Here is a 22,216-nt window from a genome sequence, read left to right on the forward strand (position 1 = left end):
TTATCAAGTTCTGCTCGAGTGCTGGAAGCAGTCATCAACGTACTGGAAAATGGTTTGGAGAGGCAAAACTCGCAGTGGAGAGCTTAAGTTCAATTAGTTCATTAAATCTGGAATGAACATCTCGAATAAAATCTGGAATCTAAGTAAACATGACTGTCAGACCACCAGAATATTGTGGAAACCCACCCTGACTCTTGCATGTGTGATGGTGTTGTCAATGGTCATTGGGTCAGAATCCAACCAAAGAGCACTAAGGGAAGGAATACTGTGTCAGCAATATCCACATTAGTGTCAATTCTTTGTGAAAAGAAATCACAGAAGTTGTTGAAAATGACATGTGGCATCAATCAAGGAAATGGAGTTTCCACTGTCAGGATGGCCAAAAAGCACAGATCTAAAGCAATCAGGAAAGGTACCAAAGTATACTCCTGCAGGAAAATCTGCACGACAATTGTGAGAGGAATTAGGTAAGTCAGTCCAAATTTCCTGTCCTTCCTCACAGGGACATCGGAAACAGGAAAACACACTCAACACTGCAGAGCTTGTACTGAGTTCACAGATTCATAGTCGTACAGCACGGAAACAGGCCCTTCAGCCCAACTCGTCCATGCCAAGATACCTTTCTATGCTAATCCCATTTACCTGCCTTTGGCCTATAGCCCTCTAAACCTTTCCTATCCATGTGCCTGTCCAAATGCTGTAATTTTACCCACCTCTACCACTTCCTCTGGCAGCTCGTTCCACATACACATCACCCTCTGTTTAGAAAAACTTGCCCCTCAGGTCCCCTTTAAATTTTTCCCCTCTTATCTTAAACTTATGCTTTCTAGTTTTAGGCTCCCCCACCCTAGGGGAAAAGAATGTGACCGTTATCTATGCCGCTCATAGTCGTATACACCTCTGTGGTCACCCCTCAGCCTCCTTCGCTCCAGGGAAGACAGTCCCAGCCTATCCAATCTCTCCATATAACTCAAGCCCTTCAGTCCTGGTAACAGTCCCGTGAATGTTTTCTGTACGAATTTCTCTGGTGCGCCTTTGAGCCATTTACCTGTAATGCTCCAGCATCAACAACATCCCTCCATTTCAGTCCTGGAAGCTTTGATTTGTGAAACATTAAAGAGGAATTAGACAACCCTTGGAAAGGTCAGGGCATTGAAGACTATAGGAGAGGTATGGAAGAGGAGATGACGTCTGAGGACTGATCAAATCATGATCATATTGAATAGTGGGGCAGGCTTGAGGGGCCAAGTGGCCTACTCCTGCTCCTATTTTCTAATGCTCGTAAGAGAAAGCACCAGAACACCAAGCTCCATAATATGATGGAACAAGTTTAGATGTATTATTAATAAACTAATAACAAAAGAAACATGGGCAGGAATGGGCCATCCAGCCTACCAATCCTGTTCTACCATTTTTCCAAAATTTTCCAGCACCATTCCCACAATCTCCAATTCCCTTAACATCCAGAAATCGATCAATCTCTGTTTTGAATGAACGTAATGACCGAGCCTCCACAGGCCTCCAGGTTATAGAATTCCAAGCGTTCACCAGCCTCAGCGTTAAGTAATTTCTCCTCCTCTCAGTGCTAAGTGGCCTCCCCTTCCTCCTCACACACTGTCCCCTGGTCAAAGATACCTCATTCAGGGAAAACATCCACCCTACATCTAATAGTTATTCACTAACAAGCTAAAGCTCTCAACACCTCAGCTTCAGGTTTGACTGATTTCTCACCAGTCAAAATGACAGCGCATCCTCTCCAAACACCAAGATCAAAGGGTTACCAAGTCACGTGAAAACACAACTGCAATGTGGTCAGTAGTACTCAGCCTAATCTGATCCTTGCACATGTATTGCAATTTTAACACTAAATTAACCAGTTAAAAAAAGCCATTAAACAACATAGGCTGCAACATGAATACAAAAACTTTTCAGAGACGCTTATGATGTATTTGTAGCCTGGAGACATGGATGCAATTGGGGAGTACAGTGTGCTCCCAGGCATTGTGCACTGAGGCTCATCTTATCACTTCAGCCAATCTCATTTGCTGCTCCAAAACCTGGCCAGCCACAGCCAAGCACAATAGATCTCCACCAAGGGAAAAATAAACTTGTGGATCCTAAAAGGGACCAAGCTTGATTTCAACTGGTGAATCTCCCCAGGATGCAGTCAGATTACCCCAGGAGCATTCCAATATGAAGCAAATGCTACAGGAAAGGGTCAAAGGTGGAGCATATTTAACTACTGGCTGATACAGCCTTGCACAACTCCACCTGCTTTTACTTGCGTTCACCCTTCAAAAGCCAAGTCAAGCACAAAGGCACGTCCCAGTGAAAGGTGGGGGGGGGAGGAGGAGCTGCAGAGGAACCTTTCACGGACTAATCAGTAGCCAACAACCTCCCTGTCCTCAAAGCAGCATTAAAATATCAGGACTTAAATTCACATCTGATTAAGAATCCTGATAAAATATCAGGAGGTGGTCAGTTCCTTTCGGCCCAGGCCAGCAGGTTTAAGTGGTCGACACCAGTTTTATACTGTTGGAACGCCACTTTCACTTCAGAATGATGTTAACTAAAAGTGCAGTAGGGATTCAGAGTTATAGACTGACTCCAGATTCACTCCACTTTTATTCTTCAAACCAGAGACAACTGTGGGTGTCATGGCAGTGTAGCAGTAAGTGCAACTGCCCTAGGTTCAACCCTGACCTCCGGTGTTGTCTGTATGGAGTTTGCACATTCTCCCTGTGACCATGTGGGTTTCTTCCGGGCACTCAAGTTTCCTCCCACATCCCAAACAGCTGCTGGCAGGTTAATTGGCCACTGTAAATTACCCTGAGTGTGGATGGGTGGCTAAAGGAATCAACAGGAAGTTGATGAGCATGTGGGAGAGAGAAGCAAGTTGAGGGTTACAGGGAGATAAGGAGGGGGAATGGACTAACAGGATTACTCTGCTGGAAGCCAACATGAACCCAATGGGCTGAATGGCCCCCACCTGTGACATTATAAAAAATAAGATAAACTCCAGGTTAAATCAGCAGTCACACAAGCAGTGAAATCGGTTGTTATCTAATGTTATACAGCACAGTGGTGCAGCAGATTCTCAACTCCAGCGACCAGGTTCAATCACGAGCTCTGGTTCTGTCTGTGTGGAATTTGCAAGTTCTCTGTGTGAGAAAATAGATTTTCTCCTGGTGCTCTGGTTTCCTCCCACATCCCATATGGGTTGGGAGGTTAATTTGCTACTGTATATTGCCCCTAGTACAGATGGGGATGGGAGAATCGGGGGGATTAATGGAGCGAAAGAGGAAAATTGAGATTGGTGTAAATGGGAGCTCAATGGTCAGCACTGACATGATGGGCCGAAGGGCCTGTTTATGTGCTGTATGACTGACTCAAAACGAACTCCAAATATTCAGTGAATAGGGAGCAAGTTGGCCTATAAGAGCAATAGAAAGGACCTGTCATTGAGACCAAACTTACATTCCTTCCAGTAACTGACTACAAATAAGCAAAAACCAAAGTGCTGGAGGAACTCAGCAGTTAGGCAGCATCTGTGGAAGGAAATGGACAGTCAACATTTCGGGTCGAGACCCTTCAATTGCACTGAAAGATCGAGGGGAGATAGCCAGTATAGAGAGGTGAGGGGAAAGGGTGGAGCAAGAGCTGGCCTCTATCTTTCAGTCCAGATGAAGAATGTCAACCCAAAACATCGACTGTTCATTTCCCTTCACAGATGCTGCCTGACCCACAGTTTCTTCAGCATTTTGTTTGCTGCTCCAGATTCCAACATCTGCAGTCTCTCGTATCTTGTTCTGTGAGACCCGAGATAAAGAAAGTGGAATCTACTGCAATAAGTTTTCACTGGAGAGTTTTAAGAGATTTCCCCATCTCATAAGCCGAGGGAATGTGCTCTTACTTCAGCAATTGTTGTTGGTTTCAGGAGAGCAGCCAGGGGTAGCAAAAGGTCAGGATGGGCTGACTTGTCATTCAACTTTAAATGTAGGACATTCCTGTCAGATTGCCAAGTTTGAAAAAAAATAGGTTCTTCAACACCTCACCAATAAAAACAAGTCCAACATTCCTGTCACGTGGAACATGTACAAATATGTTGATACATCTTTGGAGAGTGCCCAATTGTAATTTGCTTAAAAATTAAAGAGCACCACAGAGAGGCAGAGCAAAAAAATACTTCAGATGGCCCAGGTTTCAGACAGGCCTCTGTACAACTTGCTCCAGTTGTATTTTGGTTCATTTATCTATTGAAATCCTCAACTGTGGACAATGAAATCCCAAATTTCCTGCACTCTCTAACAAGGATTTAGGGAGACCGATGTGTCCAAGAATGGTGGCGTCGCAGCTGGTGCTGCTGTCAAACAGCTCCAGTTATCCAGGTTCAATTTTGACCTCAGGTGCTGTCCGCATGGAATTTGCAAGTTCTCTCCATGATTCTGCCAGGTGCTCAGATTTCCTTCCAAACACCTGCCTGTATCAGGTCGTGTAAATTACTCCTTGGTGTAGGTACATGACAAAAGAATCAAAAGGGAAGCTGATGGGCCTGCAAGAGAGAATTGAGTTGCAGGGCTACAGGGAAACGAGGATGGTACTGATGTGGTTAAACCAGAGGAAACCCACATGGGCACACGTTGTTGGCATGTGTTTAAAAACTCCCAAGTTCAAGGCTCAATTCTTATCTTGCATATTCATCTCTTCCTGTGCCACACTATCCTCTTGCATGACCCACTGAATACATTATATCATCTTTGTGTGTCAACATGGTTTAGACATGGAAGTGGTTATGACAACCTGCTCCTAGGCACAAAGCTGTTGACAACCCAGAGGTTAGGGGGTGGGGTTCAAGCTCCATCATAGCAGTTTAGCAAAATTTCAGCTGATTTGAGGAACCGATTACTGGTGGAAGTTGGGGGGGTGGGGGGGGGGGGGGGGGCGGGTGGAGGTGACTGGTATCTGTTGCAATCCATACATACACTGGAGTCAGAAGAGACTGCAGTAGGGGAGTAGGGGTGGAGTCAAGAGACAGTGGACTGTCTATTTAATAGAAGTGGCCTTAGTAGAACTTGACATTTTAAATATTTGTTCATATTTTACTATACTTTGCTTGAAGCAGTGAACCATAAATAACTGTGTAGGGTTTCAAAACTTTATTTTTTTCCCATTAATGATGCAAGTGTATGCAAATTCAATAAGGATGTTTTCTTGTAACTGAAGTTCCCAGAAAGAGGTGGGATGGGGGAGTTGCTTCTCCATCAATTTTTAATTAAATCGGTTTATTATTGTCACGTACTGAGGGCCAGTGAAAAACCATGCCACCCATACAGATCAATTCACTACAACATTGCATTGAGGTAGTACAAGGTAAAGCAGCAAGAGAAAGAAGAATAAAGTGTTATAGTTACAGAGAAAGTACAGAGCAAGGACAGTGGGATAGAAACTGTCCTTAAGCCTGGTGATACACACTTTCAGCCTTTTGTACCTTCTGCCCAATGGGAGTTGGTGGGGAGAGAAGAGAGTATTACTACAACTTAAAAATTCTGAAAAATTAACTGGCTCACTAATGCTCTTCAGGAGAGGAAACAGCCAACTCCCCAGTGACATTCCTACACATTAGTCCCATCTCGTTTGAACTCGATGTCCTCTCAAATGTCCTGAAAAGCCTCGCAATTGTAAAAAAAACAATTACTTCCGGCAGTTCAAGGGAAGTCTGTTGCAGCAAATCTTCCTGACAGTCAAGGACTTGTGTAAATGTACCCATACTGTGAATTAAATTCAAAGTTTAACTGATCGGGATCAATAGAAAATTGCCTGTGAATGGTTCCAAGGTCAAGACAACCCATGCACAAACTCAGGCAATGGATCTCTTTTGTTTTGAAACTGTCTTCAACGTGCTGCATGGCCAAATGGCAATATTAAAGCAGCGATTTGTGAAAGGCAGATGTTTAACATCAAAATTTTGGCTTGCAGCCCAACTAATTAAAAGGGTCTTACATCAGACCTGTACTCCCAGATCTTTCTAATAAAAAAAAAGACAACCAGAGGCAACCAAAATAAGGATCAATTTGATAACCAAAATGGTAGCACTGATAGGTTGAAATGGAAAACATTATTCTATGTGCTTCAAAAGTATTTTGCACCTGTTCTTGGCTCAGTGTTTCAGTACATTTAGTGTTGGCTGCAATGCCTTTAATATAAAAACCACAGAATAAATGGAAAAAGGATTTTAAAAAATAAAGCCAGAAAATTAATAGCCACATCAAGCAGTTAACCCGTCTGTGTTTTCTGTTCTCTACGTACGCTGCTCAACTACCTGATCAAGTGACAAAAGTAAATGGAAATTATGCTCTGACTCAGCTTACCATCACCTGCCTTCATCCAAATCTGCCAACAACTTTATTTTGCACTACAAACAAACATGAGAAACAAAAAAAATGCATTTTGCAACTGAGGTTAATATTTGCTGTTTCAATAGATCCTGCAGTATTTTCTTCAGTGTTGCACCTTGTGCTGTGCAGATTCCTAACATATGAATCAGCTTTTTACCACAACATCACACCAGCCTACTTGTGGTAATAGCTGGGAGGAACCTCACCTCACCTAGAATCCAACCATTTGTAATCACATTTCAAGTATCCCACACATTTGAAGTCAAAGTGCAACATCCATCAGCAAAATTAACTGGAACATCTTTGAGGGCAGCCTGAGCTTACAGGAATGGGAGGACAATAAAAAAAAGTGGATGTGCAGATTGTCCTCCCATTTACAAGCAACAAGAGAGTGACTGTTGGATACTTTGCTCACAAGTGCCACTCAGGAGACTAAAAGCCTACCACCTGCAGGCACCTCTAGAGTCAAATCAGCCACTGTGTCTTATGTGATGAAGAATCTGCCAACTATAGACATTTATCCAATTTGCAAAGAATTTCCAAGTAATATCAGCTAATCCTTACAGCAATGAAAGTGTGTTGGAACATTAAAATCCTTTTAACTGTGGTTAGCTGACCAGCAAACAAAAAGTAGTCAATTTGATATTAATTTCCAGGCCTACCAAGAGTTCACCTTCATCAAAATTGCTGAGTACTGTAAACCTGTGGAAGTTGCATGCTTGGTGGTAGAATAGTTCACAGTAAAGAGCAAAAATGACAAAACCATCTTTATTTTCAACTAGTTACATGACCACCCTGAGTATTTTCCCTAATTAGGTTAGTAACTCATTATTACCCACTTTCATACTTGAAAGCATACCCAAAGGATAGCAAGAACAAAAAAGGTTACTCTCAGATTGAAAAAAAACTTGTTGAAACATAAATGACACTTGGCCCTTGTATACATCCAGCAGTGCACTAACACAGATCTTAAAGAATCTTAATATATATAGAGCAGAATTCTTGAACCCAAATAAACAAATCGTCCACTCTAAGAGCTTGTCATGCTCCACCCAGATTGTCCCAAATAATTACTTCATAATCAGTGTTCAACACATTCAAGAAAAGTCTTCAGTCAATAGTATAGAACATTGCAAAGTCTGAGGTTTCATCTCTTACACAAGACAGGATGGCACTGTTGCAAAGCAATTAGTACCACTGCTTCAGAGCTCCAGGAACCTGGGTTTGATCAGAACCTAAGGTACTGCCTGTCTGGAGTTTGCATATTATCCCCTTGATGTTCTCGTTTCCTTCTACATCCGAATGTAGCAAAAACAAACAGAAGCAGGGTGATGAGCATATGAGAGAGACATTAAACCAAGGTCCCATGATTTCTAACATCCTTTTAAAAACTCCCCATGCGCTCTGGACAATGCATACCTTTCAATTAACTACTACAAATTGATAAATGGACCATTAACTTATTTCTGTTTAAGGGCTGTGATGTGCATAAATTAGATTCCCTATTTTCTCCACAGCTTCTAAATGGTTCCATTAGCTGCAAAACACAGATATTTTGAGGTCAAGTATTTCTTTCCCCTTTTTCAATTTAGACAGAAAGAAAAACTTTCTCCAAGAAATGGATGATGCACATTTCCGGGTTGCATCTTGCCCATAGAATGATTGGACATGACAGCACAATTGGCCAATCCTGAATCTGATGCTCACTGATATTTGGCACAGCACAATAATGCCTTCACGCACCTTCCCTAGAGAGAAAGAACTTCAGCCATTGCTATTCAGCCTTGATGTCTCTCAAGGATAATCTTCTTCTTTCTATCCTGAGGTGACCAGAATAGAAGGTGGGGCTGATATAAGAATGGTGTAGTCTCATTGCTCATTTGGATGTACACTCTTTTTCTGCAGGACTATTCATTCCAATTAAGTAGAAATGCTGACAGTTCATAAACCTACGTACTAACTTCCAGATCCTCTCATTCATCAGGGTTTTTATTCTGCTTACGAAGGCCATACATGCTACAGAAGGAATTAGTGCTCTTCCCACTGCAGACATTCATCGTTAGCACAAATCCTGCAGTGCACTGCCAAATACAGAGCAAAGCAATGGCCTAGTTCAGTATCACCATGGGCAACACACCTCCTTCACTGCTGTAAAAGACCTTCTCCACTCCAATTTACCAAACCTACCCTGTCCAAGATCCCTACCTCACCTGGTTTGGATTTAAATCCAAAGCCTGGAGATAAAAAGCTGTCAAATAAACTACACCAGGTTCCTTTAAGGCACTCTTGACTTTGGGCTATTTATCACATATCCCTCCGTGCTCTCAAAGTAACTACTTAACATTTTTCCCCACTGAAAAGTAAAGCCCATTTGGCTCTGTTATCTAAAACTCCTAACCTTCTTGAACCAGATGTTTGTTCGCCCTTTAATAAGTCTGTTTATAAATACATCATACAGGTTATTTGCATGAGAAGATCGATCGTTAACAATTCCTGAGGTGGGCCGCTTGTAACCACTTCCTGGCCAGGAAAAAAAACTATTTTCTTTATTCTTAATAAGGTTCTTGATTCAAATCATACTTTAGAACTTCAGCTGTGCTTTGGAAGAGGTGCTTGCATTGTTGGAAGCAATGCCTAGCAAGAGCCCCGATTCCCTGCTTGGATGGATGTAACAGCTCCACTGCACTATTGAAGGAAAAGTAGGCAAGGACATTCCAGGACAACATTTAGCCATCAAATTACAAGGAACCAGACTAACAAGTCACTTATCTCATTGCTGCTTTTATGACAACTCTACCGTAAACAAAATTAATTAGCCATGATGTACCCAAGGACTCGCTGGGAATACAAAAGCTGATTTATAAACATACGTTTGTTTCCTGCCTCATGACAGACAAAATCTGAAGCTCCTTAATCATCAATTTGGATTGTCATCCAAAAGCCTATGCAATTCCAAAATACCAGTACCACCTTTGGAAAAATCCACTTAAAGTGAAGTTTCCTTTTCTTCATATTTTAAATTCACACCACCACCACAATGGCAAACTGAGGAACACTGAAGTAGCCCATTCCACACTGTCCATGTGTTACACTTTCCCAGCATCCACTCATTAAACATTTCAACTATTTTCCCCAACTGCAGTTGTTTAAACTTAGCAGGACACCATTCCCAGGTACGTTCCATCAAGTTTTAAGATAGAGTAAGATCATGTGCAGAATTTTCCAAACCTGAAGTCAGCACAGCTAGAAACATTCCCAACTCAAACCACACCACCATCCATAGAGGAGTTTCCCAGTATCTTTGCCAACATTACTCCATCAACCAACAATAACAGAAACTGAGTGCATGACCACTTCATTGTTATTTGTGATTCTGTAATACAGTGGCATGCAAAAGTTTCACAGTGACAAAATTTCTGTTACTGTGAATAGATAAGCGAGTAAAAGATGATCTGATTTCCAAAAGGCATAAAGTTAAAGATGACACATTTCTTTAATATTTTAAGCAAGATTACTTTTTTATTTCCATCTTTTACAGTTTCAAAATAACAAAAAAGGAAAAGGGCCCGAAGCAAAAGTTTGGGCATCCTGCATGGTCAGTACTTAGTAACACCCCCTTCAGCAAGTATCACAGCTTGTAAACGCTTCCTGCAACTAGCTAGGAGTCTTTCAATTCTTGTTTGGGGTATTTTTGCCCATTCTTCCTTGCAAAAGGCTTCTAGTTCTGTGAGATTCTTGGATTGTCTTGCATCCACTGCTCTTTTGAGGTCTATCCACAGATTTTCCATGATGTTTAGGTCATAGGACTGTGAGTGCCATGGCAAAACCTTCAGCTTGTGCCTCTTGAGGTAGTCCATTGTGGATTTTGAGGTGTGTTTAGGATCATTATCCTGTTGTAGAACCCATCCTCTTTTCATCTTCAGCTGCTTTTTTTGTTTTACAGACGGTGTGATGTTTGCTTCCAGAATTTGCTGGTATCTAATTGAATTCATTCTTCCCTCTACCAGTGAAACGTTCCCTGTGCCACTGACTGCAATACAAGCCCAAAGCATGATCGATCCACCCCCGTGCTTAACAGTTGGAGAGGTGTTCTTTTCATGAAATTCTGCACCCTTTTTTCTCCAAACATACCTTTGCTCATTGCAGCCAAGAAGTTCTATTTTAACTTCATCAGTCCACAGAACTAGTTTCCAAAATGCATCAGCCTTGTTTAGATGTTCCTTTGCAAACTTCTGACGCTGAATTTTGTGATGAGGATGCAGGAAAGTTTGGAGAAAAAAGGGTGCAGAATTTCATGAAAAGAACACCTCCAACTGTTAGGCACGGGGGTGGATCAATCATGCTTTGGGCTTGTGTTGTGAAGTATGGAAGCAATTTTACACACACCGGGCAGTAGAAGTTCGGATCCTTCCCCCCACCCCCCCCCCCCCCCCCCAAAAAAGCAGCTCATTATATAACGGTCAGAGCTTTGCAACCGAGTGATAGATTGATAGTTTTGTTTTATTGGTTTATCAAGAAAAGCCAAGTGCACTAACACTCAAAGGCATTGCCATCATCAAGTCTCCCACCAAAAACACCTTGCGGTCAATCACTGACCAGAAACAACAGGAGCAGCCACATAGTAGTGTGGCTACAGGAGCAGTCAGAAGGTGAGTATCCTGCAGTAAGTGGCTCACCGCCTGACACCCCAAAACCTTTCCACCATCTACAAAATGTCAGGAGTGTGATGGAATACTCCCCACTTACCTTAATGAGTGTAGGTCCAGAAACTCCCAAGAAACTTTACACTACCCATGCCAAAGCAGCCAGCTTGACTGGCACCCCATCCATTAGCCCAAATATTCAATCTCTCCTACACCGGTAACTGCACTTCATAACATCCACAAAATGCAATGCAGTCACTTGCCAAGACTACTCTGATAATATTGACAACCATTCCTTCATTATCACTGGGTCTGAATGCTGGAATGTCCAACCTCAACAACACTATAGGAAGACCATCAGGGGACAGCAAGAGCTCAGGAAAGCAGCTCACCATCACTTCCTAAGGGCAACTGAGGATGGCCAATAAATACTGACCTTGGTAGAAGCAATGCAGATCCCTTAAAGATAGATTGGGCTATTTTAAAGATCTTAATTAACATACACTGATATTTACCAAGCTAGCGTCAACCAGAATTTCTACTTTAATATTCTTGGAAAGAGGCCAATTCTGCCTTGCCTGGGGTCAAAAGGAGGGAGGGGGAGGGTATGGAGGGGCAGAGAGGGAAATTGGTATCACTGGCACAGACATAATTTATTGTTTATCCCTAATTGGCCTTGAACTGGGGACGTGCAAGGCCTCTCAAGAATCACTCTGAAATAATGGGGTGCTTCTCTAAACAGGCCCAGGCATTTTAAGATCTCATTGAAACCACAGTGGGTTCTTTACTTCACCTTCTCTCACCTGCTCTTTATAAATACCTCCCTACATAGCAGACGAGTTCTGACCTTATCACCAACAGCTGTATAGGATGCAGTGATATCAAAGTGAAACCAAGCAACATTTTTGATTCTAATATTAACTGAATTGTTTGGTTATTTATGGACAGACTGATATGGCTTCTAAAACAATCATTGTGCACAGATCCTTTCATTTTGTCTCATATTGTTTAATATCATTGTGCTACACTGAAAACTCAATGCTTCACTCTCTAAATATTACCGCCAGCTGCAAGATATGGGGCTCAAGAAGGTGCAGTACTAAGGAGCCAAGGTGAAATTGTAAATGCCAAATCTAAACTGAGGAAAATTTGAAGTACTTTTTTTTTTGGTTAGATTTCATATGTTACACAAAATCATCTATTCTTGGAGCAGAGAGCTGCCAACTAATTCAAGTTAAAACAAAAACTAGCTGGAAAGGTGGCGGCCAGATGGAAAAGCAGGAATACAATCAACAATAAAAAGGAAAATAGTGCCTTCTACATTCAAACGCAAACCACGCAAACGCACATCTGTTTGAGTAAAATCTAATTTCATATCCCAGCGATAGTAACTTGTTAACAAATTGCTAGGCTATCACAACATGACAGATGAGGATGTTTGTAGTTTGCTATTTCACTGCTACATAAAATGCAATCATCAAGCCAAGTTCGTTAAACAGAACAAGTATTTGCATTCTATGGTTATTCATTTTGATACCCGCCATGGCACAAAGGCACATTTTTTGACCCTAAAATAAAAATGTTACAAATGTCCATTTAATCTGCCTGTTGTGGCACTTGCTTGATTGCACCAAATGCATGCAATTCACAGCAGGATGCAAATTAATTCTGACTTTTTACAGACTCTACTCTCTCTGCTACCTAATGCAAGAGTGTTTGAGCTCTTGCCTCTGTGGTCAGAATGACATTTTCCCAAAGAATCACAGAGTCATAGTTAAGAGCCAAAATCAATGTTCCCTTTAAAATGCATTTCTATCTATCTGCTGCTATGAAAATAGATTTAGAATTTATCTACCAATGAGGCATAGTGTGGTGAAACCTACAAGCCAAATAACTTTGAACCAAAATGAAACAAGCACAACAGAATAAGATTTCTCGCACTGACTCTACAGAATGGACAAGCCATTTTCAAGAGAAGGGATCCACTACAACATTTAGCAAATAAATTGGTATTCTTTTTTGGTAAGATATTTCATAACTAACCTCTTTCGAACTGGCCCATCTTCATTCTCCGATGAGCTTGTATCATTTCCGTCTCCTTTCTGAGATGCATTTGACCCGTCCTCTTTCCCAGTTCCAACTCCCACCTCGGGTGACGGTATAGGTCCATTTGAGGAAACATTGCTGAGAGAACCTGTGTGGTCAAAATACTGTGGCATCAGTAAACAACACTGTAAACCAAACAATATTTAAATAAAACATGCATATCGCACCAATTTGTACTTTGGCAATTTTCACAAAGAAGACACTTACAAAAACAAGTTGATGAATACCTCTCAAAGTTAGTTCACCTACGGGCTTACATAATTCATAAACAGGGTGGTCAAAGAGAGGGGTGGACAATCCAACATCCTTGGCCTGTGTAGGGTATTTCCTTTTGGTGTGGACCTTTTCAACTTGTTCTGAACAAGAGCATAGCAACCAAACATAGCAAGCAGACACCCCACAGTTGCACCACTCACCTCAAGGGAGGCTTTTCTGGATCTGTCAACCAAAATGGGGCTGTGACTAAAAGTGGCCCAGGAAAAATAAGCTCAGAAAGGAAAAAAAGTCGTGCTGGCTAAAAAATAAAACTTGGTGGACGATGAGCTCTGCTTGGGACTGTTCCTCACTGCCTTCATCTGTGTTGTCCTTTCAGTTTATATATTGCGTGTTAAAAACATGAACTGAATTCATTACAATCTTACATATCCTCAATAGTCCAAGCATTGCAAGGGGCTCATTTTCCATCGTAAAAAAGGGCATTTCAGTACGTCCCTGAAGTGTTCCTCTCAACCAATCCAAATATTTCATATTATTGAAAAACTACCAGAAAAAGTCAGCTGAAACATTGATTGCTTTGAAGACATTCAACAATATTAAATGGTGTGCAATCACAGATGCTTCTTCAGAAAATGAATCACAAGAAAGTGAAGATGGGGCTATCCTTTAAATGCACAGGACGTGGATAGGAAAGGTTTAGAGGGATATGTGCCAAACGCAGGCAAATGAGAATAGCCTAGACGGGCACCTTGGTCGGCATGGACTGGTTGGGCCAAAGGGCCTGTTTCGGTACTGTACATCTCTGGCTCCTATGACTCTAATGACATGCACTTTTGTCTGTATTATCACCTCTGACTGCCCCAATAACCCATTTGACCATTATATCCAATGCAACCCTGGCCTCACCCTAACCAGAGATTAGGGTGTCAAATCCATCCCTCCCTTGCCTGTTCTGCATTAACTTGTTTTCTATCTTCCCCAGTTCTGATAAAGTATCTACAGATTTAAATATTAATTCTGTTTCTCTTTCCGCAGATGTTGCCTAACCTGCCAAGTGTTTCCAGCATCTTCTATTTCAGATTTCCAGCATCTGCAATATTTTCGACTTTCATGCAGTAAAGAGCTGCTCTGCAAGGTGAGACACTGATCCACCAATCAAAAGATCAGATTCCTCACCGACTGGCAGACTGAAAGGTCAACTTGATTCTCGATGGCTCTCTGAATCACAAAGACTTAATTTTCCATTCTGCTTTACTTTAGGTGCTGATAATAAACCATGGATTAACATTCTCATTTTGACTCTTTGATGTTAATTGTAATGGTGTACTATCTTTCAAGATGGATTGGTGCCAACATCAAAATTACAGGAGATAGAAAATCTAAGCTACAGGCTTTATCCTTCATATACAAGATCAGTGAAAATGCTTCAGTGAACTTGAATGTGAAGAAATCTGCCTATTTCTTCCCAGAAAGGGAACCCAAGTTATAAAGAAAGCAAAAGCAGATTGTGTCATTGCGTAGCTGCAGTGTAGCAGACTTGGCTCAATACCTCACGGGCACATCCCTCCCCACCGTCGGTAGTATCTACAGGAGGCGCTGCCTCAAGAAGACAACATCCATCATCAAAGATCCCCACCATCCAGGCCATGCCATCTTTTCGCAGCTATAATCGGGAAGGAGGTACAGACACCTGAAGTCCCACACCACCAGGTTCAACAGCAGCTACTTCCCTTCAACCATTCTGTTCTTGAACCAACCGGCAAGACCCTAATCACCGCTACCATTTAGCAACACTGACCACTCTGATCACTTGCACTAAAATGGACTTTGTTTTTCTTTGTTCTAATTGTGTTTTTTTGTAAAAAGTGTGTATAGTTTATGTTTAATTTATGTTTTTCTTGTGAGTCCTGCTTGTATGATGCTATGTGCCTGTGATGCTGCTGCAAGTAAGTTTTTCATTGCACCTGTGCATACACGTACTTGTGCACGTGACAATAAACTTGACTTTGACATCATTCTCCACAGCTTTCATAGCCTGGGCGAACTCCTAAGGAGATCCACATGAAACTAAACAACGTGCTTTACCAAATGGCAGGCAGACAGCAAGAAGCCAAATCAACCACTGAAGAATTAAGGTGGATAAAGCTGCAAAATGGATCAAAATCATCCTATCACTGTATTTAATCTTTTACGAGGAAACCATAGAATCATAGACTTGTGTTTTTGTGCCAGCTAAAGCAATAATAACAGCATCTCAAACTTTTCAGTTTATCATTGAAATATCAGAGTAGATGTAATGTTTGAGTCCCATTACAGGATTTGAATCCACAAGCATTGTTATGGCAACTGAGCTACAAGGGCACATAGCAATATCCCTGAATGGTCAAACTAGAAGACAAAACAAGCAGATTATTGACTTTCCTACAGCTGCCCCAGTGTAAAGCAAACATCTAATGATAGCATTAGCAATATTATCTAATGAAAGGATGGAGCGCCACAGAACTGTACAGCACAAAACAGACCCTTCAGCCCACCAAGTCCACATCAATCATTAACCACCCATTTACAATAGCCCACTTCATTCTCCCCACATTCCCCTCAGACTCTACCATTCACCTACACAAAAGGGGCAATGTGCAGTGGAATAATTAACCTAACAGCCTGCATGACTTTGGGAGGTGGGAGGAAACCCATGCAGCCACAGGGAGAACATGCAAACTCCACACTGACAGCATCAGTGTTCAGGATTTAACCTGGGTTACTTGTGCTGTGAGGTAGCAGCTCTACCAGCTATGCCACTGCTGCCCAAGTTTAAGTGTATATAAAAAAAACTACTATGCATTTTGCAGTTCATCAAATATAGTGTACAGTGGCAGACATAAACACTTCACATAAAATTCATTCTGTATTTCTCTCGTCACCTCCCACGTAATTGTAATGATTAAAGACAAAGACAAAAAGGGGAAAAGAACCAACATCTTTCCTAACTCATTTTTTCCCAAGCTTGCTATCAGCTAGCAGTCATGCAGTTAGCTTCAAGTGTATTTACCACACTACCAAACAGCCCCAGTAGTCTGGCCATGGGACAGTAAGCTATGTGGCGCTGTCTCCAGGCCACACACACAGACACATACACACGCATACAGTTGATCGTGTCTGCAAAAGACAGGAAATCAGCTGCTAGATAGCTACTAACAACAAAACCTGGACGTGTGGGTCTTTTAAAAACCTGCCCTAACAATCCAAAAAGGCAAAGGATAGAAAGTGAATACTTCTGGGTTATTAGACCTCTGTGCCACCAGTCCTTGGCTCTAACATGGGAGCCTGTTCTCAATTCTGTCTGCATCAATCACATAAGGCTGCTTCTCAAGACAGATCTATAAACACAGGCAAATTAGGTTAAGCTGCAGCAAGCCTTTCCATACTTGTACCCGAAACCACTCGATAGACATGGTCTGATAGGGAGGGTGGAGTTGGATGAGTGGTGGCAGGTTCTAAAGCAAGGAAGAATTATTGTGATTGGTAATTGGAAAGCTGAACAAGCCTGGAAGGTCATCAACACACAAGATGCTGGAGGAACTCAGCAGGTCAGGCAGCATCTGGGGAGGAAGGAAATGGTCAGTCGACATTTTGGGTCGAGACCCTCCATCTGGAAAGTCTGTCTGTTGTACATACAAGTTGCCATAAATACCAGTGGCAAAACCATGAAGAGGAACAAAGAAAAAAAAATTAGTAAACAAGTTTTTGCAGAAAACAAGCATAATACAGTACCACATCCATAAAAATATTGAGGTTGCCATCTGATTAATAATTTCAACACCTTATTAATAACCTGAAAGGCAGCAGACAATAAATTGGCTTCGCAAAACAATAAAAAAAGAATGTGTTAAATGCACAAGTACCAGCAACATCATTAAATAACTTTAAATTTCATACATGTCCCAGACACTGGAAACATTAATGTTCACACAGTTTGACTGAACTTGCAAAGCCCTACTGGATACTTACAGATGTCCTTATTGTACCCCCCCAAACAATTTTACTGTGCATCACTAAATTAATTAAATATTTCAACAATGATGCAACCTTAACCCAAGTCAGGATTACAACAGCGTCATCACAACGGACCTAAGCAGCCCAGACTATAAAATGCATAGATCTCTTATGTGCCCTGCTGCAGATGTAAAAACACACACAAAAGTCAAACAGCCCCAAGACGCACTGGCCAGACTCAAACACAATAAACTTCCATTTGAACACACAACTGCAAGCTTGCACTGACTGTGGAACTCCATCCAGACCCCATTCTTCCTTCAGGAGGCTGAATACTGCTTTTTAAGCTTGCTTTAAGCCATCATGGTATTTAGCCTTGCATGGGACGCGTCATCGTTCTATGTATTGTTTACTGACAAACAAGTTGGCTGTTGCCATTTAAGTGTAAGAAATTCTACAAATATGGGAGGGAGGGTGAATCTTTTGTTGAGTACATGCTTTTCAGCCAAGTTAAGCAGTCATCAGAATTGTTCTCAAGGGTTAACAGAGAACGTCAATGTGCAAGAAAGGTCAATGTTTGAAATATTTCATTAACAGATGCCCAGATGCTGTTTGCTGTCAAGAAGCATATGTTCCCCTGCCGTAGATGGGAACAGCAGTACACAAGATTAAAATCTGGGAGACAAAGTCAATACAACACAATGCCACGCACATGAAAAAACAGCACTGCATAACATCTCCCTGGCGATGAATGCCAATGGAGACAGTGCACTGGTTCAACTGCAAGCTAAGAATGAGTTAAATGCAAAATCACCAGCGGCACTCATCAGCTACACAATATCTACAAAGGGAATGCTGCACAAAGCATTCAAGCCATTATTTACTAAATTTTCACAGGAGTCACGTCTACTGTGAGGCCTGCCTGAGCAGACCTAGGCAAGCTAACATTGCAAGAATCGTAAAATACATCAACAGTGACGGCTCAACAGTACACAGCCCTTCACGGCATCCTTGATAAACAATCTACGTTCTTTCCCGAATCGTGCACCTTGGACAGTGGTCGAGGACAGATGGTGGATGGTCGACATCGTCACAGCCTTTGCCGATGGCATTCTCCAGCCAGCTTGGTGAGCTGCTAAAGCAGAATTCAAGATGAACCCCCTGCTGATTTCCACTTCCATCAGCCCGAATCCTCACTGCCGTTGAATGCTGTACCACATGACCAAAGGTGAGCTCAGTAACTCGCTGGCTTCAGGAATCCAAAGTGCGAGTCTAACCAGAGGCTCGGATTTTCTTTTTTTTTAAAAAAAATCCCCAATCAAGCTCTTTCCGCTTGAGATGGGCTACAATTCAATTGAAGTAGCTGTAACCACTTCAGGAATCTGAGGAAACACACATCAGATTTAAACTATAGTTTAAACAAAAGGGATATTTATTGCCAATTAGGACACAGGCTCACCAGGCAAGCCTTTTGAGAATTACATCCTTTACATGTCAAGCAAATATCTGCTATGGCTCAGCCCAAAAGGAGTCACATGACCACTGCACTGCTTCAGTTTACCAGGGAAATTTGTCAGCAGCACAAATCAGAGCAGGTTTCCTCCCTTGTTGCTCCACCATTCCAACTTGGTTTCAGCTACACTCGAGACTCAGGCATTCCTTTCTCTGCAACTTTACATGTCATCCCTCAAAACATCTTTACTTTCCGGTATTCCAACAATCCAAAAGTTTAACCAAATACCTCCGAATTTATTCCAACGCATTAGGCACGGCAGCAACAGAAGTGCCCTTAGATTTGACCCCAAAGGTGAGAGATGGATTTTGCCCAGTTAGTACAAAACTGATGCAAACATAGCAGATTTCCCATTTTGTTCCATTCATCAACTGGCTTAAAGATACGCAAGGAGGGGAAAATTGGTAAATTGGTTTATTATTGTCACATGTACTGATGTACAGTGAAAAACTTTGTTTTGCATGCTTTTGATACAGATCCATTCATTACAACAGTGCATTGAGGTGTTACAAGGGAAAGCAGTTACACAATGCAGAATAAAGTGTTACAGTTGCAGAGAAATTGTAGTGCAGGCAGACAATAAGGTGCACAGACATAACAAGGTAGATTGTGAGATTAAGAGTCCATTTTATCCTACTAGTGGACCATTCAATAGTCTTATAGATAGACTTACAGCAGGATAGAAGCTGTCCTTGAGGCTGGTGGTACCTGCTTTCAGGCTTTTGTCTTTTCTGCCCGATGGAAGGGGAAAGAGGTGAGAATATCCAGGGTGGGTGAGGTCTTTAATTATGCTGGCTGCCTCACCAAGGCAGCGAGAATTGTAGACAGTCCATGGAGGGGAGGCTGGTTTACTTGATGTGCTGGGCTGTGTCCACAACTCTCTGCAATTTCTTGTTACAGGTGATAACTCCCACTCTTGTTAGGCACACAGTGATGTGCTGTACCTTTCAATGGCAGCACTCAGCTTATCCACTATCTCCACATATTGTCAAGTTGGCAAAGACAACCCAATCTGCCTGATAGGAAACCAAGCAGGGCCTAAAATACCCCTCTCACAATTATCACAGGTAACCTGTACGACTCCTGACAGGCCCTCCCTGGGTTAAAAACACCTGACCTATGGACACCCCCTATATATGAATGAGCTCCCATAATATTAAATTCCAACATCTGACATACGTACGCACGTTCGCTCTTATGAACAGCAGAACTAGTTTCCTCTTTCTCTGTACTTTTAGTAATTGTTCTTTATCAGGCTTATGCTTTTTGATGCCATCTTTACAATACTGTACAGGTATGGTTACCATATCGAGCAACTTTTGTGTATTTTCTAATTTATGGGAAAAAAATCAACCTGTGGATGTCTGTAAAAACTGAACCCATTCATAACCCTTAGACAGCCTGTATAAATGCCTCGAGTATGATACTTTCTCCACATCTAAATGTTTGGTCACTTGAGAATCAGAAAACTTTAAGAGTGGATCTTAAAAATAATGGGAGGAAGTTGTTCCAAATGAGGAAGAGGTTCTGGTGAGGCAGTGGTACTGCTTTAAGGAATGGTATATCCAGGAGTTATAGATCAAATTCCCGAGTCAGCACACATCTCAGTCTTCAGATCTGGTGCCAAAGGGTAGGATCAAACAAGATCAACTTCTCCTCCACAAAAAGGCAGAAGAATAAGTAGATACTTAACGAAGATAGAAAGCATTAAAGAAAGTGGTCTTCCAGTACCAGCCTGTAGGACTGATTATTCGTTTGTCATGCCCGAGGATGTTTAGATCAGTGGCAACAATGCACGCTTCACAGACCAGAATTCAAACTGAGGACCTCCCAAGTTTATATGGCCCCTTGCCACATGCTAACAGGAAAAGAATGCTTGTTCTTTAAACATATCCATTTGTGAACATTAAGATCAAAATATCCACAAACATTTGCATATCTTTATGTATGAAGCAGGAGGGCTTACCCAATTAAAGTATTTATTTTTATAATAATGAGTTTCCTCATTAGCAATTAAATCCACAGCAAAGAAAGTTGGGCAGATAAAAAAAAGAGGACACTGAATGGTAAAACTCAACACGATAATTCTTGAGAAATATCAGCCAACATTTCCATTTTAACGAAAAGTTTGACTTATCCAAAATTTGACAACGTTGCAAGGAACTGTGATATACCACACAGCAGAACTGTCTGGTGGCAAAACAAAAATCTAAAATCAGGTTTCTGTAGCCTATAGTATTTAGAGAAGGATCAAAGTTAAATGAGTTTCTCAGCCCATTTTCTTAACACCTTCCTGATCACATAGCTCTGACCAAACTTAGGGTGTGGATGTAGGCAGTGTGCTTTCAGGCCGAAATAAAAAATGCTGGAAAAATCAGCATGTCAGGCAACTTCTTTGGAAAGAGACACACATATAGAGTTATTGGTTCAGGTTGATGGCCATTCAGGCTTCTGCACCTTTCATTTACTCATCAGAGGTCGTCCTTTGTCCCAGCACCAACCACCTCAGCCAGACAGGAACGCAACACATTTTCCTCTATGGTGCTTCAAGTACATACTTTGGGCAAGCCTCAAACTTAAAAAAAACAACCATCATTAACACTGAAGATAAAGAGTGGATTTTCCTCAAACTAGCTGTAACAGAGCACGGGACATGTCTTGAACAAAGTTCAAAGCTCAACTCTATGGACACCAGCATGTGATGCTAATTGGACTGGGGGGGGGGGGGGGGGGGGGGGGGGGGTGTAGAAAATAGGTATGCATTTTCTTGCTGCCACAACCTTCCGCTTGTTTTTGAGGAGGAATGGTCTATGCAAACACGGGTGCAAGACCTTTCCAATATCAGACAACACAAACTCATTTTCAGATACATTTTTTATTCCAAAACTGCACCAATTTAACACATGCACTGGTTTCCTATCAGGATTAATACTGCAGCCATCTTAAAAGGGCGATTCCTTCCAAATTCCAGATTATTAAAAAGGAAGCAATTTGCATTTATTGCAACAACAACTTTTCACATAGATGGAGGAAAGAGTAATGGATATTATGCCTCTGCAGGTAGGACAGGAGGTAACTGAGACCGTGACCAAATACAATGGCTTTACAGATTGTTTTTAAAATTCAGGATGTAGGTTGGTGGGAAGGGATTTAAGCAGAGGGTGATGTCATTAGCATCACACGATGGTGTCCACAGAGCTGAGCTTTGAACTTTGTTCAAAAAATATCCTGTGCTGCATGTTACAGCTAGTTTGAAGAAAATCCTCTCTTTATCCCCTTCAAGGTGCCCACTAGCCCTACCGCCAATTGATGGAGTAGATGGAGAAGTTGGGTGATATTGGCAGAAGGAC

At 41.7% G+C, this 22,216-nt stretch overlaps 1 protein-coding gene across 1 annotated transcript in view; it reads right to left on the bottom strand.

Annotated features, from left to right (window-relative positions):
* The window catches only part of jarid2a (jumonji, AT rich interactive domain 2a), a 288,957-nt gene that overhangs the window by 102,214 nt on the left and 164,527 nt on the right, over window positions 1–22,216 (bottom strand). The window contains 1 exon segment of the mRNA XM_052015784.1: window positions 13,082–13,232. Coding sequence (XP_051871744.1) covers window positions 13,082–13,232 — 151 coding nt within the window.

This window comes from Pristis pectinata, chromosome 5, assembly GCF_009764475.1.
Source record: "Pristis pectinata isolate sPriPec2 chromosome 5, sPriPec2.1.pri, whole genome shotgun sequence".
Classification (NCBI taxonomy): Eukaryota; Metazoa; Chordata; class Chondrichthyes; order Rhinopristiformes; family Pristidae; genus Pristis; species Pristis pectinata.